Here is a 17891-nt window from a genome sequence, read left to right on the forward strand (position 1 = left end):
AGGACGATGGGGATGAAGAAACCGTTTCTGCTGCCACAGAGAGGCCTACAGAGGTAACACTTTGTTTTTATTGTGAGTATACACAAAAATAATAGAAACTTAACTGGATGAGGTACAACACTTAAATGTAAGATCAAAACCAACAGAGTATCTTGAATCTCTTTTGCACTGATGAGAAAAAAGCGAGCAGATCACGCCGGCGTGATTGCCGACCCCAGAGGGTTACATGAAGAAAGTTTTGGCACATCCAACTGTTTACTTCATCAATGCATTGGAACAGGGAGTCAATAGCAAAAGGAGTGTGTGTGTTGTTTAAGTTGCTGTTAATAATATTTGAGAAGAAAGTCTGTCTAGCTTTGCCTAGTTCCATATTGAAAGCATGGATGGTGTCTCTGTAGATGTTATAGTGGACTACAAGTTTTGTCTTCCGCCACATGCGCTCTGCTTTTCTGCATTGTCTTTTCATATTTTGCACTGCTGTTGAGTTTCTCCAAGGTGCCTTTTGTCTACCACTCTTCCTGACTTTCACAGGAGCAATATCATCAATTACACTTTTAACTTTTGAGTTAAAAGAATCAAGGAGAAAATCACCAGAGTCAGCAGATATGCTTGGTGTTGAAGATATAGCCTTCATAAATAGTACACTAGTGTTCTCATTTAAGCATCTCTTCTTGACAGACACAGATCTAGCTTCAATGGCAGGAGAGATCAATATATCAAAGACAATACAGAAATGATCAGACAGTGTTACATCCTTAAAGGGTTAGTTCACCCAAAAATGAAAATAATGTCATTAATGACTCACCCTCATGTCGTTCTAAGCCCGTAAGTTCATCTTCGGAACACAGTTTAAGATATTTTAGATTTAGTCCGAGAGATTTCTGTCCCTCCATTGAAACTGTATATACAGTATACTGTCCATGTCCATAAAGGTAATAAAGACATCATCAAAGTAGGCCATGTGACATCAGTGGGTTAGTTAGAAGTTTTTGAAGCATCGAAAGTACTTTTTGGTCCAAAAATAACACAAAATAAGACTTTATTCAGCATTGTATTCTCTCCCGGGTTTGTTGTCAATCCTTCACAGTTACGCTGATGGCGTAAGACGCTGATGACGTGTATTTCTGGTGCGCCCGAGCTTCATTTACAGACTGAGGGAAACGCACACTGTAAAAGTGTCTCATCCGCGACATGCACATTTACGCACCATTAAAAAAATGGTATCCACGCAAACAATGTAGAATAGCTTGAATATAGCGTGCGTCTCCCTCAGACTGTAAACGAAGCTCGGGCGCACCAGATAACACGTCATCAGCGTCTTACGTCAGCAGTGTCACTGCGGAGTCCTGAACGCAGATTCACAACAGACCCGGGAGAGAATACAATGCTGAATAAAGTCTTATTTTGTGTTATTTTTGGACCAAAAAGTATTTTCGATGCTTCATAAACTTCTAACTAACCCACTGATGTCACATGGACTACTTTGATGATGTTTTTATTACCTTTATGGACATGGACAGTATACCGTATATACAGTTTCAATGGAGGGACAGAAAGCTCTCGGACTAAATCTAAAATATCTTAAACTGTGTTCCGAAGATGAACTTACGGGCTTAGAACGACATGAGGGTGAGTCATTAATGACATTATTTTCATTTTTGGGTGAACTAACCCTTTAATAACAATCGATGAAATGTTTAGACCCTTACTGATAAGTAAATCTAGAGTGTGTCCACGATTGTGTGTCGGTCCATGTACTGTACATGCTGAGTCAGATCAAAAGTTTTTAAAACAGTTTTGATTTCTTTTGCCATATTGTTTTCTGCATTGTCTATGTGAATGTTAAAATCTCCAGCAATACAATGGGCGGAGCTAGACTTTTAAAACAGGGGTGGCAAAGGGGTGACAAGGTATTATTTTGGGGGGTCAATATACAAAGTTTTCAATTACACTAAAAATAAATTATTTTCCACAAAATGTATATTAAATTAAAATTGTTTATTTTCCAAAATGTACACAATAAGTATACAGCAAAAATAGAACAACAAGTATTCAAAGTGCTCCTTTGCTAATACTAATCAAGTCCAGTAGTAAACAAAAACTGAGGTAAACTTGGACCTGTCAAAACAAGGCAGTTGTACATATTCAAATATGTACCACAAGAATAATAATATAACAAAATGTACACAATTATATATTAAGTATACAGCAAAAATAGAACAAGTAAAGAAAAACTCACATAACGTTAATTAAAGAAGTCGTTTGACCTACGTTATAACGAACGAGTCATTAATGTATTTTAACTTATATGTTTCATATAATAGAGCCGAAGTTATAGATTGTGAACTTAAACATTTCTGGTTTGCCAGCGGCTGACGTCAAGAGGACTAGCCGAGGTGAGGCTGCTCCAGCGGGTTACATGAGCGCTGAGCGCCCGGTGATCGCCTGGATCTCACATCTCCGAAACGGCATATCAAATGTTTTAAATAGGCGCTATCTTTATAAACAAACCACAGATTTGAGCTTTAAACAACTACATTCTCGACTGAACAACTCTTAAAACTACATTTCGTGACACAATAACAGTAGTATTTTTACATTTCTCCCAGAAGAAGCGGATTTCGTCTCAGACGCGCGTCAATTTCGCTCCAAACGCTTGCTTTTTACGCACGTCCATTTCGCGAATGCATTCAAAATGTTCAAGCGTCAAACTAGACGCGGCAGGCGCGAATTTGACGCGCTATTCGCGTCCGGTGTGAACGCACAGTTAGTCAGTCAGTTTCACGAGACTAGTAATGCTCATTGAAGTATTAATGCTAAGCACTACAGTGCAACGTCTCCCTTACTTCCCGTTAAAACAGTACTTCGTTTAATTTAATACCAATAAAAGCCGTACATAGCAAAACGCTCGTCATTGATCCTGTGTGTGCTGCCGCGTTGTTTTTGAGCCGTTTGGACTGGAGCACGTCACGAATGAGCTGCGTGTCAGCTTAACCAATGAAAAGTGTAGCAGCAACAGCACACAAGCGTGCAGCGTAAGGATGCATTCACGTCCGCTGGGAGATTTGGGAAATGTTCGTAAAAATCAAACAGTGTAATGTTTTCAGTGGGGTGGCAACAGGGGTGGCAAGGACTTCGTCTGGGGTGGCAATTGCCACTTAACAGTCTTACTTTTTGTCCGCACAGCAGTCTTTGTTTGGATCACAAACAGGAGATCTTCAGACTCTCGCTGCGGTCTCTGAAAGCGAGTTCTGAGGTAAATGATGTTTAACGCTGATGTTACATGGACTCATCCGGCGCTGATGTCTCCAGACTCAGACAAACTCCTGAATCTTGAATGTTCATGACCTCCTCAAACCCCAGTCGACCCGCTTTGGACTGAGGTATTCGACGGGCCAGAAACCCAGTGCGTTTGTCCAGACGAGGCCCGATCACGACCCGGAAGTGCCAGTGGAAACACGGCTATTGACCCGAATACTTCTGGATCCCTGAACTCAGTGCTTTCCCCCTTCAAGTAATCTCTGTGGCGACGTCTGTGTATCACGACAGCAGTCAGAGCGAGCAGAACCAGAACCACTGTCAGTCCAACCGGCAAAATCCAGTAATCTACATGTGAAGGGAAAAGTGGGAAGACATTTTGTTTTTTCACTTTAAATTCAGTGTTGAAGAACTCCTGTAAAGCTCATGTTTACTCACGTCGATGTCCAGTGTCGTCAGTGTCGTCTTCATCTGTGCCGCTCACATTTCCCTTCGAGTCTAGAATAGATTCTGTGCAGAATATTGAAAGGTTATTCATGCAGTTTAGTGTTAATTTACTGATTAAATATAATATTTCCACTCCTCCACTGATCTTCTCTCACCGGTGACTGTGACTGTGATCCAGACTTCATTATCTGAGTCCAGAACTCTGTATGTTCCAGTGTCGTTGACTGTAAACTCATGAATGATCAGAGTCTCGTCTCTGTCGGTCAGTCGATCACCGCTGACCCCGTGACCTCTCGTCCACAGCTCTGTCCAGCCTGAGCTCGAGCTTCTCTCCACTTTATCAGCGTTGATCAACAGAACATCCAACTCCAGATCCTCTCCTTTCTGCACTGAGATCTCATCTGAGGACACACAGACACATTCATCATTATAATTATAAGTGTCATTTAATCAAGACCATAATCACATATCTAGTATTGGGGGAGCAGATGTAAACATTTATTATTTAGATAAAATCAGCCGTTGGAAAAACCCAATCCACTCTGAATATTAAGCTTTTCCCCTTCAGTGTTTATGTTTCTAGTCCTGCACACAATACCAACATTATTAAATCACATGATGATGGTTTGCTCAGTTTTGACTTTACCGTGAATATGAAGATGATACTCCAGGATCTGTCGCTTCACTTCTGCCTGATCATTATTGTAATAAACATGTAAAAAGTATTTTCTAGCGTCACTGTAGATCAGATCCTTGATGTTGACGTCACATGATCCTTCTTTAAACACTCGTCCACTGCAGTTCTTCTCACACACAGGGATGTTTTCTGATAGACTGTATAAACTGATGTCCACAATCTCTCTGTCCTCAGATCCACACGATAGAGAGACGGTTCCTCCCTTTATTCCTGACACAGGTTCAGTTTCTGCAAACACACACACTCATATTCACTCAATACAAAAGATTAATACTGAAAAATAAATGTTCTGTCTATTTTCTGTAATCAATAAGTTAGTGTAGTTATTTTAGTGAACTGGATTAAAATAAATAAATAAATGAAGTTTATTTACAGTTTATGTTCTCTATTTCATTATTATGTAATCAATGAACCAGAAGGAACTGCATAGAAATTTACACGATCAATCCACAAATACCCACAAATCACAGAGTGGCACAACAAAAAAACAAATTATTAGAATAACTTTAGCTTGAACTAAAAAATAAAGATTTAACATAAATGACACTGACCGCTGTAGCTGATAAAGCACAGCAGAAGAAGAATCATCCTGATGAGAAAACAGAAGGTGTGTTATGTGACGGGTCGGATACAGAATACATTACACACTCACTTTTATTTTATTTAAAGATTTTCATCCACATGTGGATCTTACATGATTAAAAAACATCAAACTATAATCTTTGTTTCTCCCATCATAGAAAGCACAAAGGACATTTTTGTGCGTGTGTGTGTGTGTGTGTGTGTGTGTGTGTGTGTGTGTGTGTGTGGTTATAAATATACATTAGTAATTAAAAATAATAATATTAGTTTATAGTCTATTATTGGCCTGTTTATCTGAGCCATGGAACAAACAAAACAAGCCCTGAACATACATTTAAGAACACATATTATACAGACAATTGATATTTAATCTTATTAGATAAGTTAATGGCAGTTGATATTTTACTTTGCTGTGTGTTTGTAAAAGCTGTTTTTCCTCATGTTTGGTCTGAGTTTTCATTGCATTTACACCGTTTGACCAGCAGAGATCGCCAGCGTGTCGGGCTATATATATTCCCAAACTAAGTCAAGGTCAAAGTTTATTTACATAGCTACTTTAAACAACACGAATGTTGACCAAAGTGCTCCACAAGTAAAGCAAAAATACACACATAGTAAAAAAGAACATATCAAAAATTCAAAACAAAAATCTAAACAATGAAAACAGAAAATTAATATAAGCAAAACATAGCCATAGCCTGTCCGGAACATCACAAAAACTGCAACCCCATAGCATTTAAAAAATGCATACAAAATAAAACCAAGTTACTATAAGCCTGAGAAAAAGGCAGGTTTTAATTGATGCTTTAAAAACGTTTAATGTGGGAGAAGCTCTAATCATAAAGGTAGTGTGTTCCAAAGTTTTGAAAATTACCTATGTGCTTTGGTTTTCAAACGAGCTTTCGGGACATTTAATATCAGCTGAAACTAAGATAGTGATCTCTGAGGAGAATAAACACGTAAAGTTCTGATAAATAAATAGGGGCAAGTCCGTTTAGAGCTTTAAACGCGTAAACGTGTTGTAGTATAACCTTCAGGACAGTCAGCAGATGTGTGAACTGAATTTGGCAACAATACAGTGAATTACTGAAAATTTAATATATTAATTTTTTTCTTCTTTATGAAAACATGAACTGTAACTAAATTATTTTTGTATTACAATGTCAATTTCTTTTTTTGCAAATAGTAACAAATGTGATCTGCCATGAAAAAAAAAAAAAAACTATAGTAGCCTATTATAGGCTGATAATATGGTATCAGTAGTATAGTAGCCTATAGTAGTTATGCTTCAGGTGTTCTGACGGAACACCATACCCATCAGAATGGGATACCTTCGGTTAATGCGCAGTGGAATTAGTGGAATTGCGCATGCGTTAAATTTAAACCATCATTTCAGCATACCAGATTACAAGCGGTAAGTGTTGGTGTATTATATCGCATAATATATACACATTACCTAATTGCATTTGTATTAAACCAGGGACCATCAAAACAGCATTCCCCTTTATAAACTGTATTTTTTTTATTAATATACCCCTTTATAAACTGTATTTGTATTAAACCAGGGGCCATCAAAACAGCATACCCCTTTATAAACTGTATTTTTATTAATATACCCCTTTATAAACTGTATTTGTATTAAACCAGGGGCCATCAAAACAGCATACCCCTTTATAAACTGTATTTTTATTAATATACCCCAACTGTATTTTTGTATTAATATACCCCTTTATAAACTGTATTTGTATTAAACCAGGGGCCATCAAAACAGCATACCCCTTTATAAACTGTATTTTTATTAATATACCCCTTTATAAACTGTATTTGTATTAAACCAGGGGCCATCAAAACAGCATACCCCTTTATAAACTGTATTTTTATTAATATACCCCTTTATAAACTGCATTTTTATTAATATACCCCTTTATAAACTGTATATTTTTATTAATATACCCCATAAACTGTATTTGTATTAAACCAGGGGCCATCAAAACAGCATACCCCTTTATAAACTGTATTTTTATTAATATACCCCTTTATAAACTGTATATTTTTATTAATATACCCCTTTATAAACTGTATTTGTATTAAACCAGGGGCCATCAAAACAGCATACCCCTTTATAAACTGTATTTTTATTAATATACCCCTTTATAAACTGTATATTTTTATTAATATACCCCTTTATAAACTGTATTTTTATTAATATACCCCTTTATAAACTGTATTTTTATTAATATACCCCTTTATAAACTGTATTTGTATTAATACAATATCGATATTCCGCTCTATGCGCGTGCGCTCCACTCAGTCGCTCGCGTCCCAAACGAACGCTCCACTGATGAATCGCTCACGCTCACCGGTAAAACAAATCCCGCTCAGACATAAAATGTATCTGTAGGCTACTTGCTTTCTGTTTGTACTTTGTAATGAATATCTGGAATAAATGTATAAATTACAGTAGCTAGGATTGTAAATAGAAGTTATTTCGGGGTGATTCTGAATAAAAGTCTGTTCTTTTTATTAATTTAAATGCATTAACTTAATTAAAAAAACATGTCTAGTCCTTTGGCAAACTTGCCTATTAAATGCAATAACTGAAAATATATATTTGATTTTCGTTATTTTAGTTCCGTGAACATAACTGCAGTTGCAAAACAAGCATATTAAAACACGCGCGCGCGCACGCACACACACACACACAAACAAGATGAAATGCATGTAGAACTTCACAAAACACATCTGGACTATCATCATGCTCATAAAAGCACACACAGGTGAAATGCACTTAGCAACATCTTATCAAAGCACACCTGGATGACTTACTGGCATTAGTAAAAGAAACGCGCGTTCTAAAGTTTAAATAGACCAAAACTGCGGGTAATTGCGGTCTATTTAAAAACGTCTCAATCTTTACATCACTGTAGAATTTACTTTTAGAAACATTAGCTTGGACAAAGTATTAAGTTTCAGGCTCATGCGGTGTGTCCGGGACAGTTACAGCGGCGGAAAACACGCGCTCAGCACTGAGATGTGTTTAAACTTGAGTCAGCACTCAACTCCATAACCAACCCACTATTGCTTTAGCTAATTCACCGATTCTCGAACTAGCAAATCACAATAGGGCATTCTGGGTTGAGCGAGCGGCGCTGAGGGGAATCTTCAGAAAGGCGCTCTCCGCTCAGGCGGAAGTATTAACCGCTCCGCTCAGCTGATGCGATAAAGGGCTAGTCAAGAGCGCATGCGCGAGTTAACTCTCGAGTCTCGATCTCAACTCTTTTTTTTTTTTTTTTTTTTTATATCTCTCTCAACTCTAATTTTGTGAATTAACAAGCGAGCACTTCCTACTTACCAGAATCGAGAATGCTCTTCTCTCCTAGATTTGATGTTGCCTTATAATTGTAAAGAAATTACGGATTCGCCTTTATTTCATGAAATATAATTTTCAAGTTATAATAGTTGTTATTTTATTTTATTATTTAATACTTATTTTTGAGTTAAGTGCTTATTGTAAATCGGTAGGCTATATTGAATTATTTTATTTACTGAACCGCTAGGCTACTGATCATCAGATATCTGCGATATCAGATATATCATCGATATGGAGTTTGGCTGGGCACTGGCCACAGTGGCGTAGACAGGGGAGGGGCCATGGGGGCACTGGCCCCTCCTGAAAGCTGATTGGCCCCCCAGTGTGCCCCCACCCTTCTACTTGTCTGTCACTCAAAAATTCAAATCATAATCTTTCAGTTCGTAGTATTCATGATTCCGCGCCACGATGCTTCTCAACGAGGACAAAGAATAGCGAGCTGTTTTCCAACGGAAAAAAAAACACACGGTAAGTTGATCTATTTTGTACAGCTTATTTTTTTCGATTAGCGAGTTGTTGCAGTGCTAGAGTTTGGTACCGTCTTTCAGTGTTAGGACAGACCAGGCTCGATGTTTTCTCTTAGAGCAGACCAAGATAATGCTAATCAGAATACATTTACAATGCTCCTGAGGCTGAATGTAACAGGGTTTTCCTGCGTTATGATTTTTTTCCCCAACCGATACGCAAGTGATATTGCAAGCGAGGTGCCGAAACAAATCGTATGACGTTTATCTAACGCTCAACACTTTAAAAACCAGCGGCACCGGCGCCTCTGATCAGAGTCTAACGTTACGTTACGCGGATGCATGAGTCATGACGCGGAACAACATGGGTAACGTTAGAGAAGAATCTACGAATATTGTTTGTTGGATAAACACTTCGAAACGGACCATATTCATAAAAAGAAAATTGGTGTAACCTACGCACAATTTGCATTGACATGTTTTTCGTGTAGAAACTTGGGTTTAAACATTTCACCTGTTTTTAGTTTATAATTTTCCAGCTGGGCTAGTTTGTGATAAAACAAAAGATAAAGTTTTTGTCATCCGCCAATAAAACCATAGCATTTAAACTAATAGTAATTTCCTCCTTTTTACCTCTGTTATCTCAGGCAGTGTAACAGGATGAAAAGGCAGGGAGATATTCAGTTTTTTTTTGCAAAGAAAAAGCCATGCCAGCCAGTGAGGGAGAGTCCGTCTGATGGTTTAGGCCTACACACAGTGAGTTCAGAGCCTGCCTGCTCAACAGGAGACCTCTTGGTTCAGGAAGATTCGAGCATAAGCCAGAACAGCCCAGTACACCCTCGACCAGGTTAGTAGACAAGCTAGAAAGTGGACAGTGACATGACTTTGGTAGGCTATATTCAGGGCTGCACATTTGCTTATATCACAGAAGTCCCTATATTGATATATATATTTTCTTTAGTATATTGGTAATTTAGAGCCCGATCTCATCCGAAGGCGTAATATAGCCTACTTACGCTGTTGACATTTCGTTCACATACGGCACCCTTTCGCGTAAATATGAGACGCATATAAAAATGGCCAAACGGCGCCTCCTAGCGGTCATATCATACCTAAACCTACCCATAACCGAACGCGTCTTATATTGACGATAAAGGGTACCATGCGCGTCGTATGTGAACGAAATGTCAACAGCGTCAGTATATACGCCCTGGGGCACAGCTTCGGTATCATACAGAAAATAATGCACTCCTGAGTGTTATTGTATGAATGCATACAGTTTTGCAGTTAAAATCCTTGTATTTTACTAATATGCCTTTGTGTTATAGCTGTCTCTAGGGATGAAACAGATGAGAGTGAAAGTGATGTGAAAGAGATGGATACTTGTCACCCACCTTCAGAAGCCGAATCTGAGCTTCCACTCACTTCTGATACTGCTCTTACTGGACCTGATGGTATGTCTTTTTTATTTTACATGTAAAATAGCCAATACATAATTGCGTTAAGGAACTGTTGCTAACTGTGTGTCTCATGTGCCTTTGAAACAGAACGTGCCTCTGATAATTGATTCCCATTTCCTTATGCCTCTTCCCAGACATTTCTCAATCCAGATCTGAGGGACCTGTGCAGCCTCATATCAGGGCTTTCCCCAAAACACAAATGGGCAACAGGAAGAGAGCTTTTAAAGATTCCTGGTACAAGGACAATATTTGGCTGGAGTACTCACTAAGCAAGGACTCTGCTTTTTGTTATGCTTGCAGACATTTCTCTCTTCCAAATGCACTATCTTCTGTTTTCACATCCACAACTGGCTTTTCCAACTGGAAAAAAGCCTTGTGTAAGGAGAGGGGCTTTAAAGCTCACTCTAAATCAGAGCACCATCAAAATGCAATGTATGCATGGAAGCAGCACCAGCATGTTGTTAAAACTAAATCTTGCATATTAGATTCCATCAACAATGAGAGAGAAAAGAAAATCAAAGAAAATCAGTTGTATATCAAAACAATTGCTGATGTTCTTCTACTGACAGCCACACAGAATATTTCTCAGAGAGGCCATAGAGAGTCTGAGGATTCAAACAACAAAGGGAACTTCATTGCCATTTTGGAAGAGATAGCCAAACATGATCCTCTTATAAAGAAGCGAATGAGTGCTTATGGGAATTCTAAATACACTAGCAGTGGGATTCAAAATGAAATATTGGAATGCTTGGCAGAGATGGTACAGACTGAAATAATCAAAGAAGTTAAAGACAGTGAAGTGTTCAGTGTCATCGCTGATGAAACAAAAGATCTAGGGAAAAAGGAGCAGGTGTCTCTTGTTTTAAGATATTACTACAATGGCACTGTACATGAAAGTTTTTTAAACTTTCAGCAGGCTGAGAGCCTAGATGCAGCAGGGTTAAGCAGCATGATAATCAAGTGCCTTGAAAAGTATGGCCTTGAATATCGGACCAATCTAGTGGGGCAGGGTTATGATGGTGCTGCCGTTATGAGTGGGAGACAGTCAGGTGTTTCCAAAAGGATCCAAGATGTGGCAAAATATGCCTTTTACGTACACTGCACTGCCCACTGTTTAAATCTAGTACTTGTAGACAGTGTTAAGTCTGTACCTGAAGCAGATACATTCTTTGCAGTTCTTCAGAGGCTTTACACTTTCATATCTGGCTCATATGTACATAAAAGGTGGCTTGAAATTCAGCAGGACATGTACAGTGGCCAACCTCGCGAACTTCAAAAATTAAGTGACAAGGTGGGCGTGTAGGTATTCAGCCTGTCGCAATTTGACAGATAGGCTCCCTGCAGTATTTCGTCTTCTTCAGGAGATTATTTGTGACAGTAGTGGGGATCGCTCAGTGGAAGCACGAGGCTTACTAGCACAACTTGATCTAACATTTATTGGGCTTTTGGCAACCTTCAACACAATACTTGGCCAGTCAAAATTTTTGTCTGATATGCTCCAGTCACCTTCACTGGACTTGGGAACAGCTGTTAATCTGGTTGAAGCATTGCTTGACACACTGCAGCAGTACAGGGATGATAATTTTTTTGAGGACATGTGGAAAGAGGTGGAGGAAATGGCTGTAAAGTGCCATGTCAGTTTAGAAAAAACGGAAAAGAGACCGCAGATCCTGAGCAGCAGGTTGTGTGGATCCGTAATCACTTCCTCAACTGGTGCACGTAGAGATAACTTGGGTAACAAGGAAGCCTTTAAAAGACATATACTCTATCCAGTAGAGTTGGGGTACTCGAACTCGGACTCGAGTCCGGTCTCGAGTCCAATTTTGAATGGACTCGGACTTGTCACGCACTCGAATGAATTTGTACTCGGACTTGACACGGACTCGGGACATTTTAGACTCGGAAAAATGTCCGAGTCCAGTCGAGTCCGGGCACTGGATGACACAAAACGAAATTTTGTGATTTTTTTTTTATTCAAAAACGAAACGAAACAACGTTGTTTCAGCGTTGAGCATTGTAGCCAATCACAGTTAAGTGCATAAACACAGTGGCAAATCAGAGGTGTTTTAGAGTCCGCATGCGAATAATTCGCTCAAAATGTATGTTTAGAATCAGCACGAGCTTTATCCTTTCGCAAATCCCCTCATAAACAACAAAGTCTCTCTAGACGCAATATAAATAAGATATTCACTGTGCAGTGCGGACAACTTCAGTCAGTGTTTATGACGAGAGTTTTAGGGAGAGTGCCGAACGCGGTAAGTGATGGCTTAAAGGGAGCGCTATTGACAATCTAAATAGTTTTGTTTTTCATACTTCTAGAGGACCAGTGGTTACGTTCACACTGTAAATTATAAAGAGTGATAACTGCATTTAAATGTGGGATTGAATCCACTTAATTTTTGTCCTTTGAGTCATGAAATTGCGATGATTTGACACATAGCAACATAAGAACGTGATAACCATAGCAACATTTTGGCGTCTAATAATGTTATCATTTTTGTTGCATTTATACTTTAGTCATAAGTTTACATACTCCTTGCAGAATCTCCAAAATGTTATTTTTATATGATTTTTAATAAGACGGATCATACACATTGTTTCTATTTAGTACTGCCCTGAAAAAGCTTTTTCACATAACAGATGTTTAATAGCCTAAATAAAATACAAACACAAAATAAAGACAAATTACATAGGCTCGATTTTAATATTGTGTCATTACCTGAATGATCCAGAACTTTTTTTTATTTTTCTTTTTTTTTAATGGTTGAGGAAAAATCATCCAGCTCCTGCACATTCTTTGCTTTTCCAGCATCTTCTGCATATTTGACTCCTTACTAGCTATGATTGTAAGATCCATACTTTCACACTGGTGACAACTGAAGGACTCATACACAACTATTACAAACCCTGCAAACATTTAGTGATGCACAAGAAGGAAGCATCCGTTAAGAGCCGTAAACTTTTGAACTGGATCATTGGTGTAAATTCGTCTTATTTGTTTAAAAATGCATTCATTAATTTAGTCCAACCCTTCAGAGGCTAAATAAGATATTAGCATGTACAACACAATAAGAAAAATTTAAACATCATCATCTTGCTCAAAAGTTTACCCCTGGCTCTTAATGCATCGTGTTGCATTATTAAGCATTACCTTGCAGATTCTAAAAGATGTACAATAGGTAAACGTATGACTGTAACTATACATTGCAATCATTTTGTAAGGTTTAAAATATTAATTTAAGAGCTCAGTGTTGAGACCTTTTGCCGGGATTTGATTGACAGGTGATCTGACCAATTATAGTGCAGATACACGCCATTTTTGTTCGACAAACAAACCAAATCAGTTAGTAGATTAAAGGCAGTGGACTTGAACTTGAAAAATAGTGTGTATTGATTTCTTTTTGCAGTTCTGATGTTCATTTATCTTTTAATTTGTGCTATAACTAGAAGAGATTATCAGTTCACGTGCTGCTTGAACTGAGGCCTACACATTAAAGCACCACAAAACAGTATTTATCGTTTGAATTTCATAAAAATTAAAAAAATTGAAAGCTGAGACTTTATTTCAAACCAAAAGTACCCTGCTCTGTCTTGTCTGTTGGCACATTGTTAGTGTCCTCTTTGCTCCGACCGAGAACATGTGGCGTGAGAGAGGAATGGCTTGTCGGACGTAGCAACAGTAACCAAGAGGGGCGGGTCTTTGTGAAAGGTCCATTTCAAATAATTTAAATCTTTGTGGACTCGGCCGGACTCGACTCGGACTCGGATGTTAAGGACTCGGACTCAAGTCCGACTCGACCCTCTTTGGACTCGGACTTGGACTTGTACTCGGTTGTTAAGGACTTGGACTCGACTCGGACTCGACAAAGGTGGACTCGGACCCAACACTACTATCCAGTGATTGACTCATTCATGAGTGAGCTGCAAAGAAGATTCTCTAAGAGAAATTGTGAAATTATGCACGGAATCCAAGCACTCCACCCTAAAAGCAAAACTTTCTTGCATGAAGAACCACTTTTTTCATTTGCTGAAATTTTTGAGTCAAATATTGAAGATTTGAAGCATGAGCTGTATCAGACCAAAAGGGTTTTGGAAAGGAAAGAAAAAAAACAAATGACTTCTCTCGTTGAATTTGTGGTATTTCTGGAACCCTTTAAGGATGTGTTTCATGAGCTTTTCAGGCTGTGCAAGATAGCCATTGTAACACCTGTAAGTAGTGCTGCATGTGAACGTAGCTTTTCAGCACTTAAGTTGATCAAAAACCATCTCAGAACAACAATGGGGGATGAGAGACTGAGCAATCTAGGGGTTTTGAGCATTGAATCAAGACGAGCAAAATCATTAAATATGGATGAGTTTTTAAACCGTTTTAGCAGCAACCATAAAAATCGCAGGATTGTACTTTTTTAAAATGAACCAGAAACATAAACCTATTATAAGCCACATTATACTTAAAAAATGAACTACATCCACTGTATTTAGTCTGTAGGACAGTGGTTTTGTTGTTGTTGTTTTTGTTTATTTGTTTGGTCAGTATTTACAGTTGTGAGGCTAAAATAGAGTTGTATGTAATTTCTATATCTTGATGTTTACTTTTCTTGTTGTACAACAAGATATTGTAGTTTTGTTTTGCTATGATGTGTGGCACAATCAGGCGAATCGTGTGTCAAACAAAGCTAATAAAATGAGTCTCAAATTTGGTGTGTAGTGTGTACTGTGTTTTCACAGAAGTGACAAAACGTCCTTTGATGACATCCAGAAACATTATTAAATAAAAAAAAAATCATAAATAAATAAAAATGCATGATTAAATAGCAAAATTAACAATTAATACTAAAATAACACTGGATTAATTAAGCCATTCTAAACTGTTTCTATGATCCACATATTTTACGTTAAACTAAAGCTACCTTTTTGAAAAAGTAACAGTATTGATATATGATATTTTACAATCAATATGCTCAAGACTAATTAGCCTTCCAAGACATAAGTAGATTTGGTCTATTCATCAATGCAAATTTACTGCAACTGCTGATATGCAAATTGAATAGGATGTGGGAATTTTTTTTTTATTATATACAATTTTATTACAGTTATATGAATTCATTAATTGTGTATTTATTATATGAATGATTAATATAATTATGCATTTATATAAATAAGGCTGTTCTATTATTATTTGTGAGTTGTACACTAATACATTGGATTATTTTATTTATTACAGTTTTTCTTTCACTTATGTAAAGTGAAAAGTTAATATAAATTGTATTTTATTGTTTTGATTTAGAGCAATGAATAACTGCTATTAAAAGATAATAGGGTATCACTGTTTATTGCTGATTTTAAAGCTTACTGAACTTGAAATGATTTGGATATCTACAGTTCTACATAAATACACAACATAAGAATGGCCCCTCTGTAATAATTGTGGCCCCTCTTGTGCCCCCCAGTTGAAAAAATCCTAGAATCGCCCCTGACTGGCCATCAACCGAGAGAAACATAAATTGGCGCAGCGACAGGCAGGTTTAGTTTTCCACAAACAGACAACCATTGGTATAATAAACATAACAACTCACAAGCTTGCATTATATATTTAAAAATATGAATATGAAAAAACTTACATGGTAAAAGTTCTGCATGGGTCTTATGTTCAGCCAGGCTTTATCAATATCACCCAGCTCGCGTGCTCAGGGAGGAGCGATCCTTATGTTATAGCCTGGCTAAAGGCTGATTTATACTTCTGCGTCGACAACTCACGCCGTAGCTGAGCCGTAGGCTGTGTGTAGCGCGTGCACCTCTCCAAGAATGTAACAAGTAAATTCTACGTGGACGCAGGCGCTGTGATTGGTCTGCTAGAACCCCTCCCTCGGGTTTCACACGCTCCCTCTGCATGTTTGCGCGTCAACGCGGACAACGGCGCAGAAGTATAAACGAAAACCTTTATATACTGTCTATGACGAAAACCAACTGGGCTCTTTCTGGGTTTCTGGGAACCACATGTGCATTTCCTCGTATTTGAGGTGTGGTTTACGAATGCCTGGCGCCGTTTATTGGGTGCTAAAAATGTCTATCAAATGCGCCTGTACGTAGCTCATAGCCAATCGTTTCCATAGAGACAGAGCGTATTTAGGCCACGCCCACACCCAGGGGGAAAACAATCCAACCGTGTCCATTGACTCTGCATTGTGAGAGGCTCCTCTTTGTCATTTCTTGCTTCTAACTAAAGACAGAAAAATGCCTCAAAGCTGCTGTGTGACAAAGTGTACAGCAAACAAGCTAAGAAACACAGAAATACGTTTTTATAAGCTGTCGACCCCAAAAAACGAGTGTTTAAGGACTTAAAAGTGGACAGGCAGTTGAGACAGTCAGTAATGATGTGTCTCATTACTCTGAGAACTATGGAAGCTTATGAGTAGCAATATTCAATTTGATATGTAATATGCAAAATGACAATTCAATATGTAAAATGGCAATGCATTTCTGTAATTACATTTACATTTTCCCATACATTTGTGCAACGTTTGGTGCAAAATGAAAATGAAAATGCAATTATATAATTTACATTTGCCATTTCATACACTAGGTTTAATATGTAAATTGAATACATATTTTAACGCTTTATAAGTTGCAAAATGAAAATGAAAATGTATTACAGACATGATTAGATATGTGTAACATGTTCAAGCAACAACTGTTGCAAAATGATCATTCAAATGTTATTTTTCTCAATTGCATTTACACTCACAGTCAAGACACTTACGATTGCATTTTCATTCAATGTCCCGCAATGTATGTAGCAAAATTCAATGTGCACATTGAAAATGCATTCCGAGCAGATCACGTCTGTCTCCGCCCCCTCTCGCCATGTCAATCACTGCGTGAAGGCGGGGCACGGGCACGGCAACAGGTAAACATAACGTGCTTTTTGAGATGTTGGAAACATGGCGGCGGCAGAGATAATACGGGCGTTAAATACACTAGCAGATGAAGTGGAGCGTGAACAGAGAAACGGTAGTATTTCCGAAGATTGTTACGCGTATGTAGGTGATAGAACAAATACGTTGTTGGAACGTCTGGGAGAATTGTCTGCCTTATCTGTTCACGCTCCACTTCATCTGCTAGTGTATTTAACGCCCGTATTAGCCGCCGCCATGTTTCCAACATCTCAAAAAGCACGTTATGTTTACCTGTTGCCGTGCCTGTGCCCTGCCTTCACGCAGTGATTGACATGGCGGGAGGGGGCGGAGACAGACGTGATCTGCTCGGAATGCATTTTCAATGTGCACATTGAATTTTGCTACATACATTGCGGGACATTGAATGAAAATGCAATCGTAAGTGTCTTGACTGTGAGTGTAAATGCAATTGAGAAAAATAACATTTGAATGATCATTTTGCAACAGTTGTTGCTTGAACATGTTACACATATCTAATCATTTCTGTAATACATTTTCATTTTGCAACTTATAAAGCGTTAAAATATGTATTCAATTTACATATTAAACCTAGTGTATGGAATGGCAAATGTAAATTATATAATTGCATTTTCATTTTCATTTTGCACCAAACGTTGCACAAATGATGGGAAAATGTAAATGTAATTACAGAAATGC

At 38.1% G+C, this 17891-nt stretch overlaps 2 protein-coding genes across 2 annotated transcripts; one reads left to right on the forward strand and one right to left on the reverse strand.

The window, feature by feature from the left end:
* Positions 1 to 1990: 1990 nt before the first annotated feature.
* On the reverse strand, positions 1991 to 16281 carry LOC306987138 (uncharacterized protein). The gene is made up of 6 exons (XM_079591185.1): positions 15900 to 16281; positions 4954 to 4991; positions 4352 to 4630; positions 3861 to 4106; positions 3697 to 3768; positions 1991 to 3606 (listed from the first exon to the last, which is right to left on the reverse strand). Coding segments are annotated over exons 1-6 (891 nt in total). The 5' UTR covers positions 15902 to 16281; the 3' UTR covers positions 1991 to 3352.
* On the forward strand, positions 8289 to 12046 carry LOC306987134 (zinc finger MYM-type protein 1-like). Its single transcript, XM_079591179.1, has 3 exons — positions 8289 to 9665; positions 10147 to 10272; positions 10413 to 12046. The coding sequence occupies exons 1-3, from the start codon at positions 9479 to 9481 to the stop codon at positions 11579 to 11581; spliced, it is 1482 nt and encodes a 493-aa protein (XP_079447305.1). The 5' UTR covers positions 8289 to 9478; the 3' UTR covers positions 11582 to 12046.
* Positions 16282 to 17891: the final 1610 nt, after the last annotated feature.

The sequence above is a fragment of the Phoxinus phoxinus genome, assembly GCF_949152265.1.
Source record: "Phoxinus phoxinus genome assembly, chromosome: 19".
Lineage (NCBI taxonomy): Eukaryota > Metazoa > Chordata > Actinopteri > Cypriniformes > Leuciscidae > Phoxinus > Phoxinus phoxinus.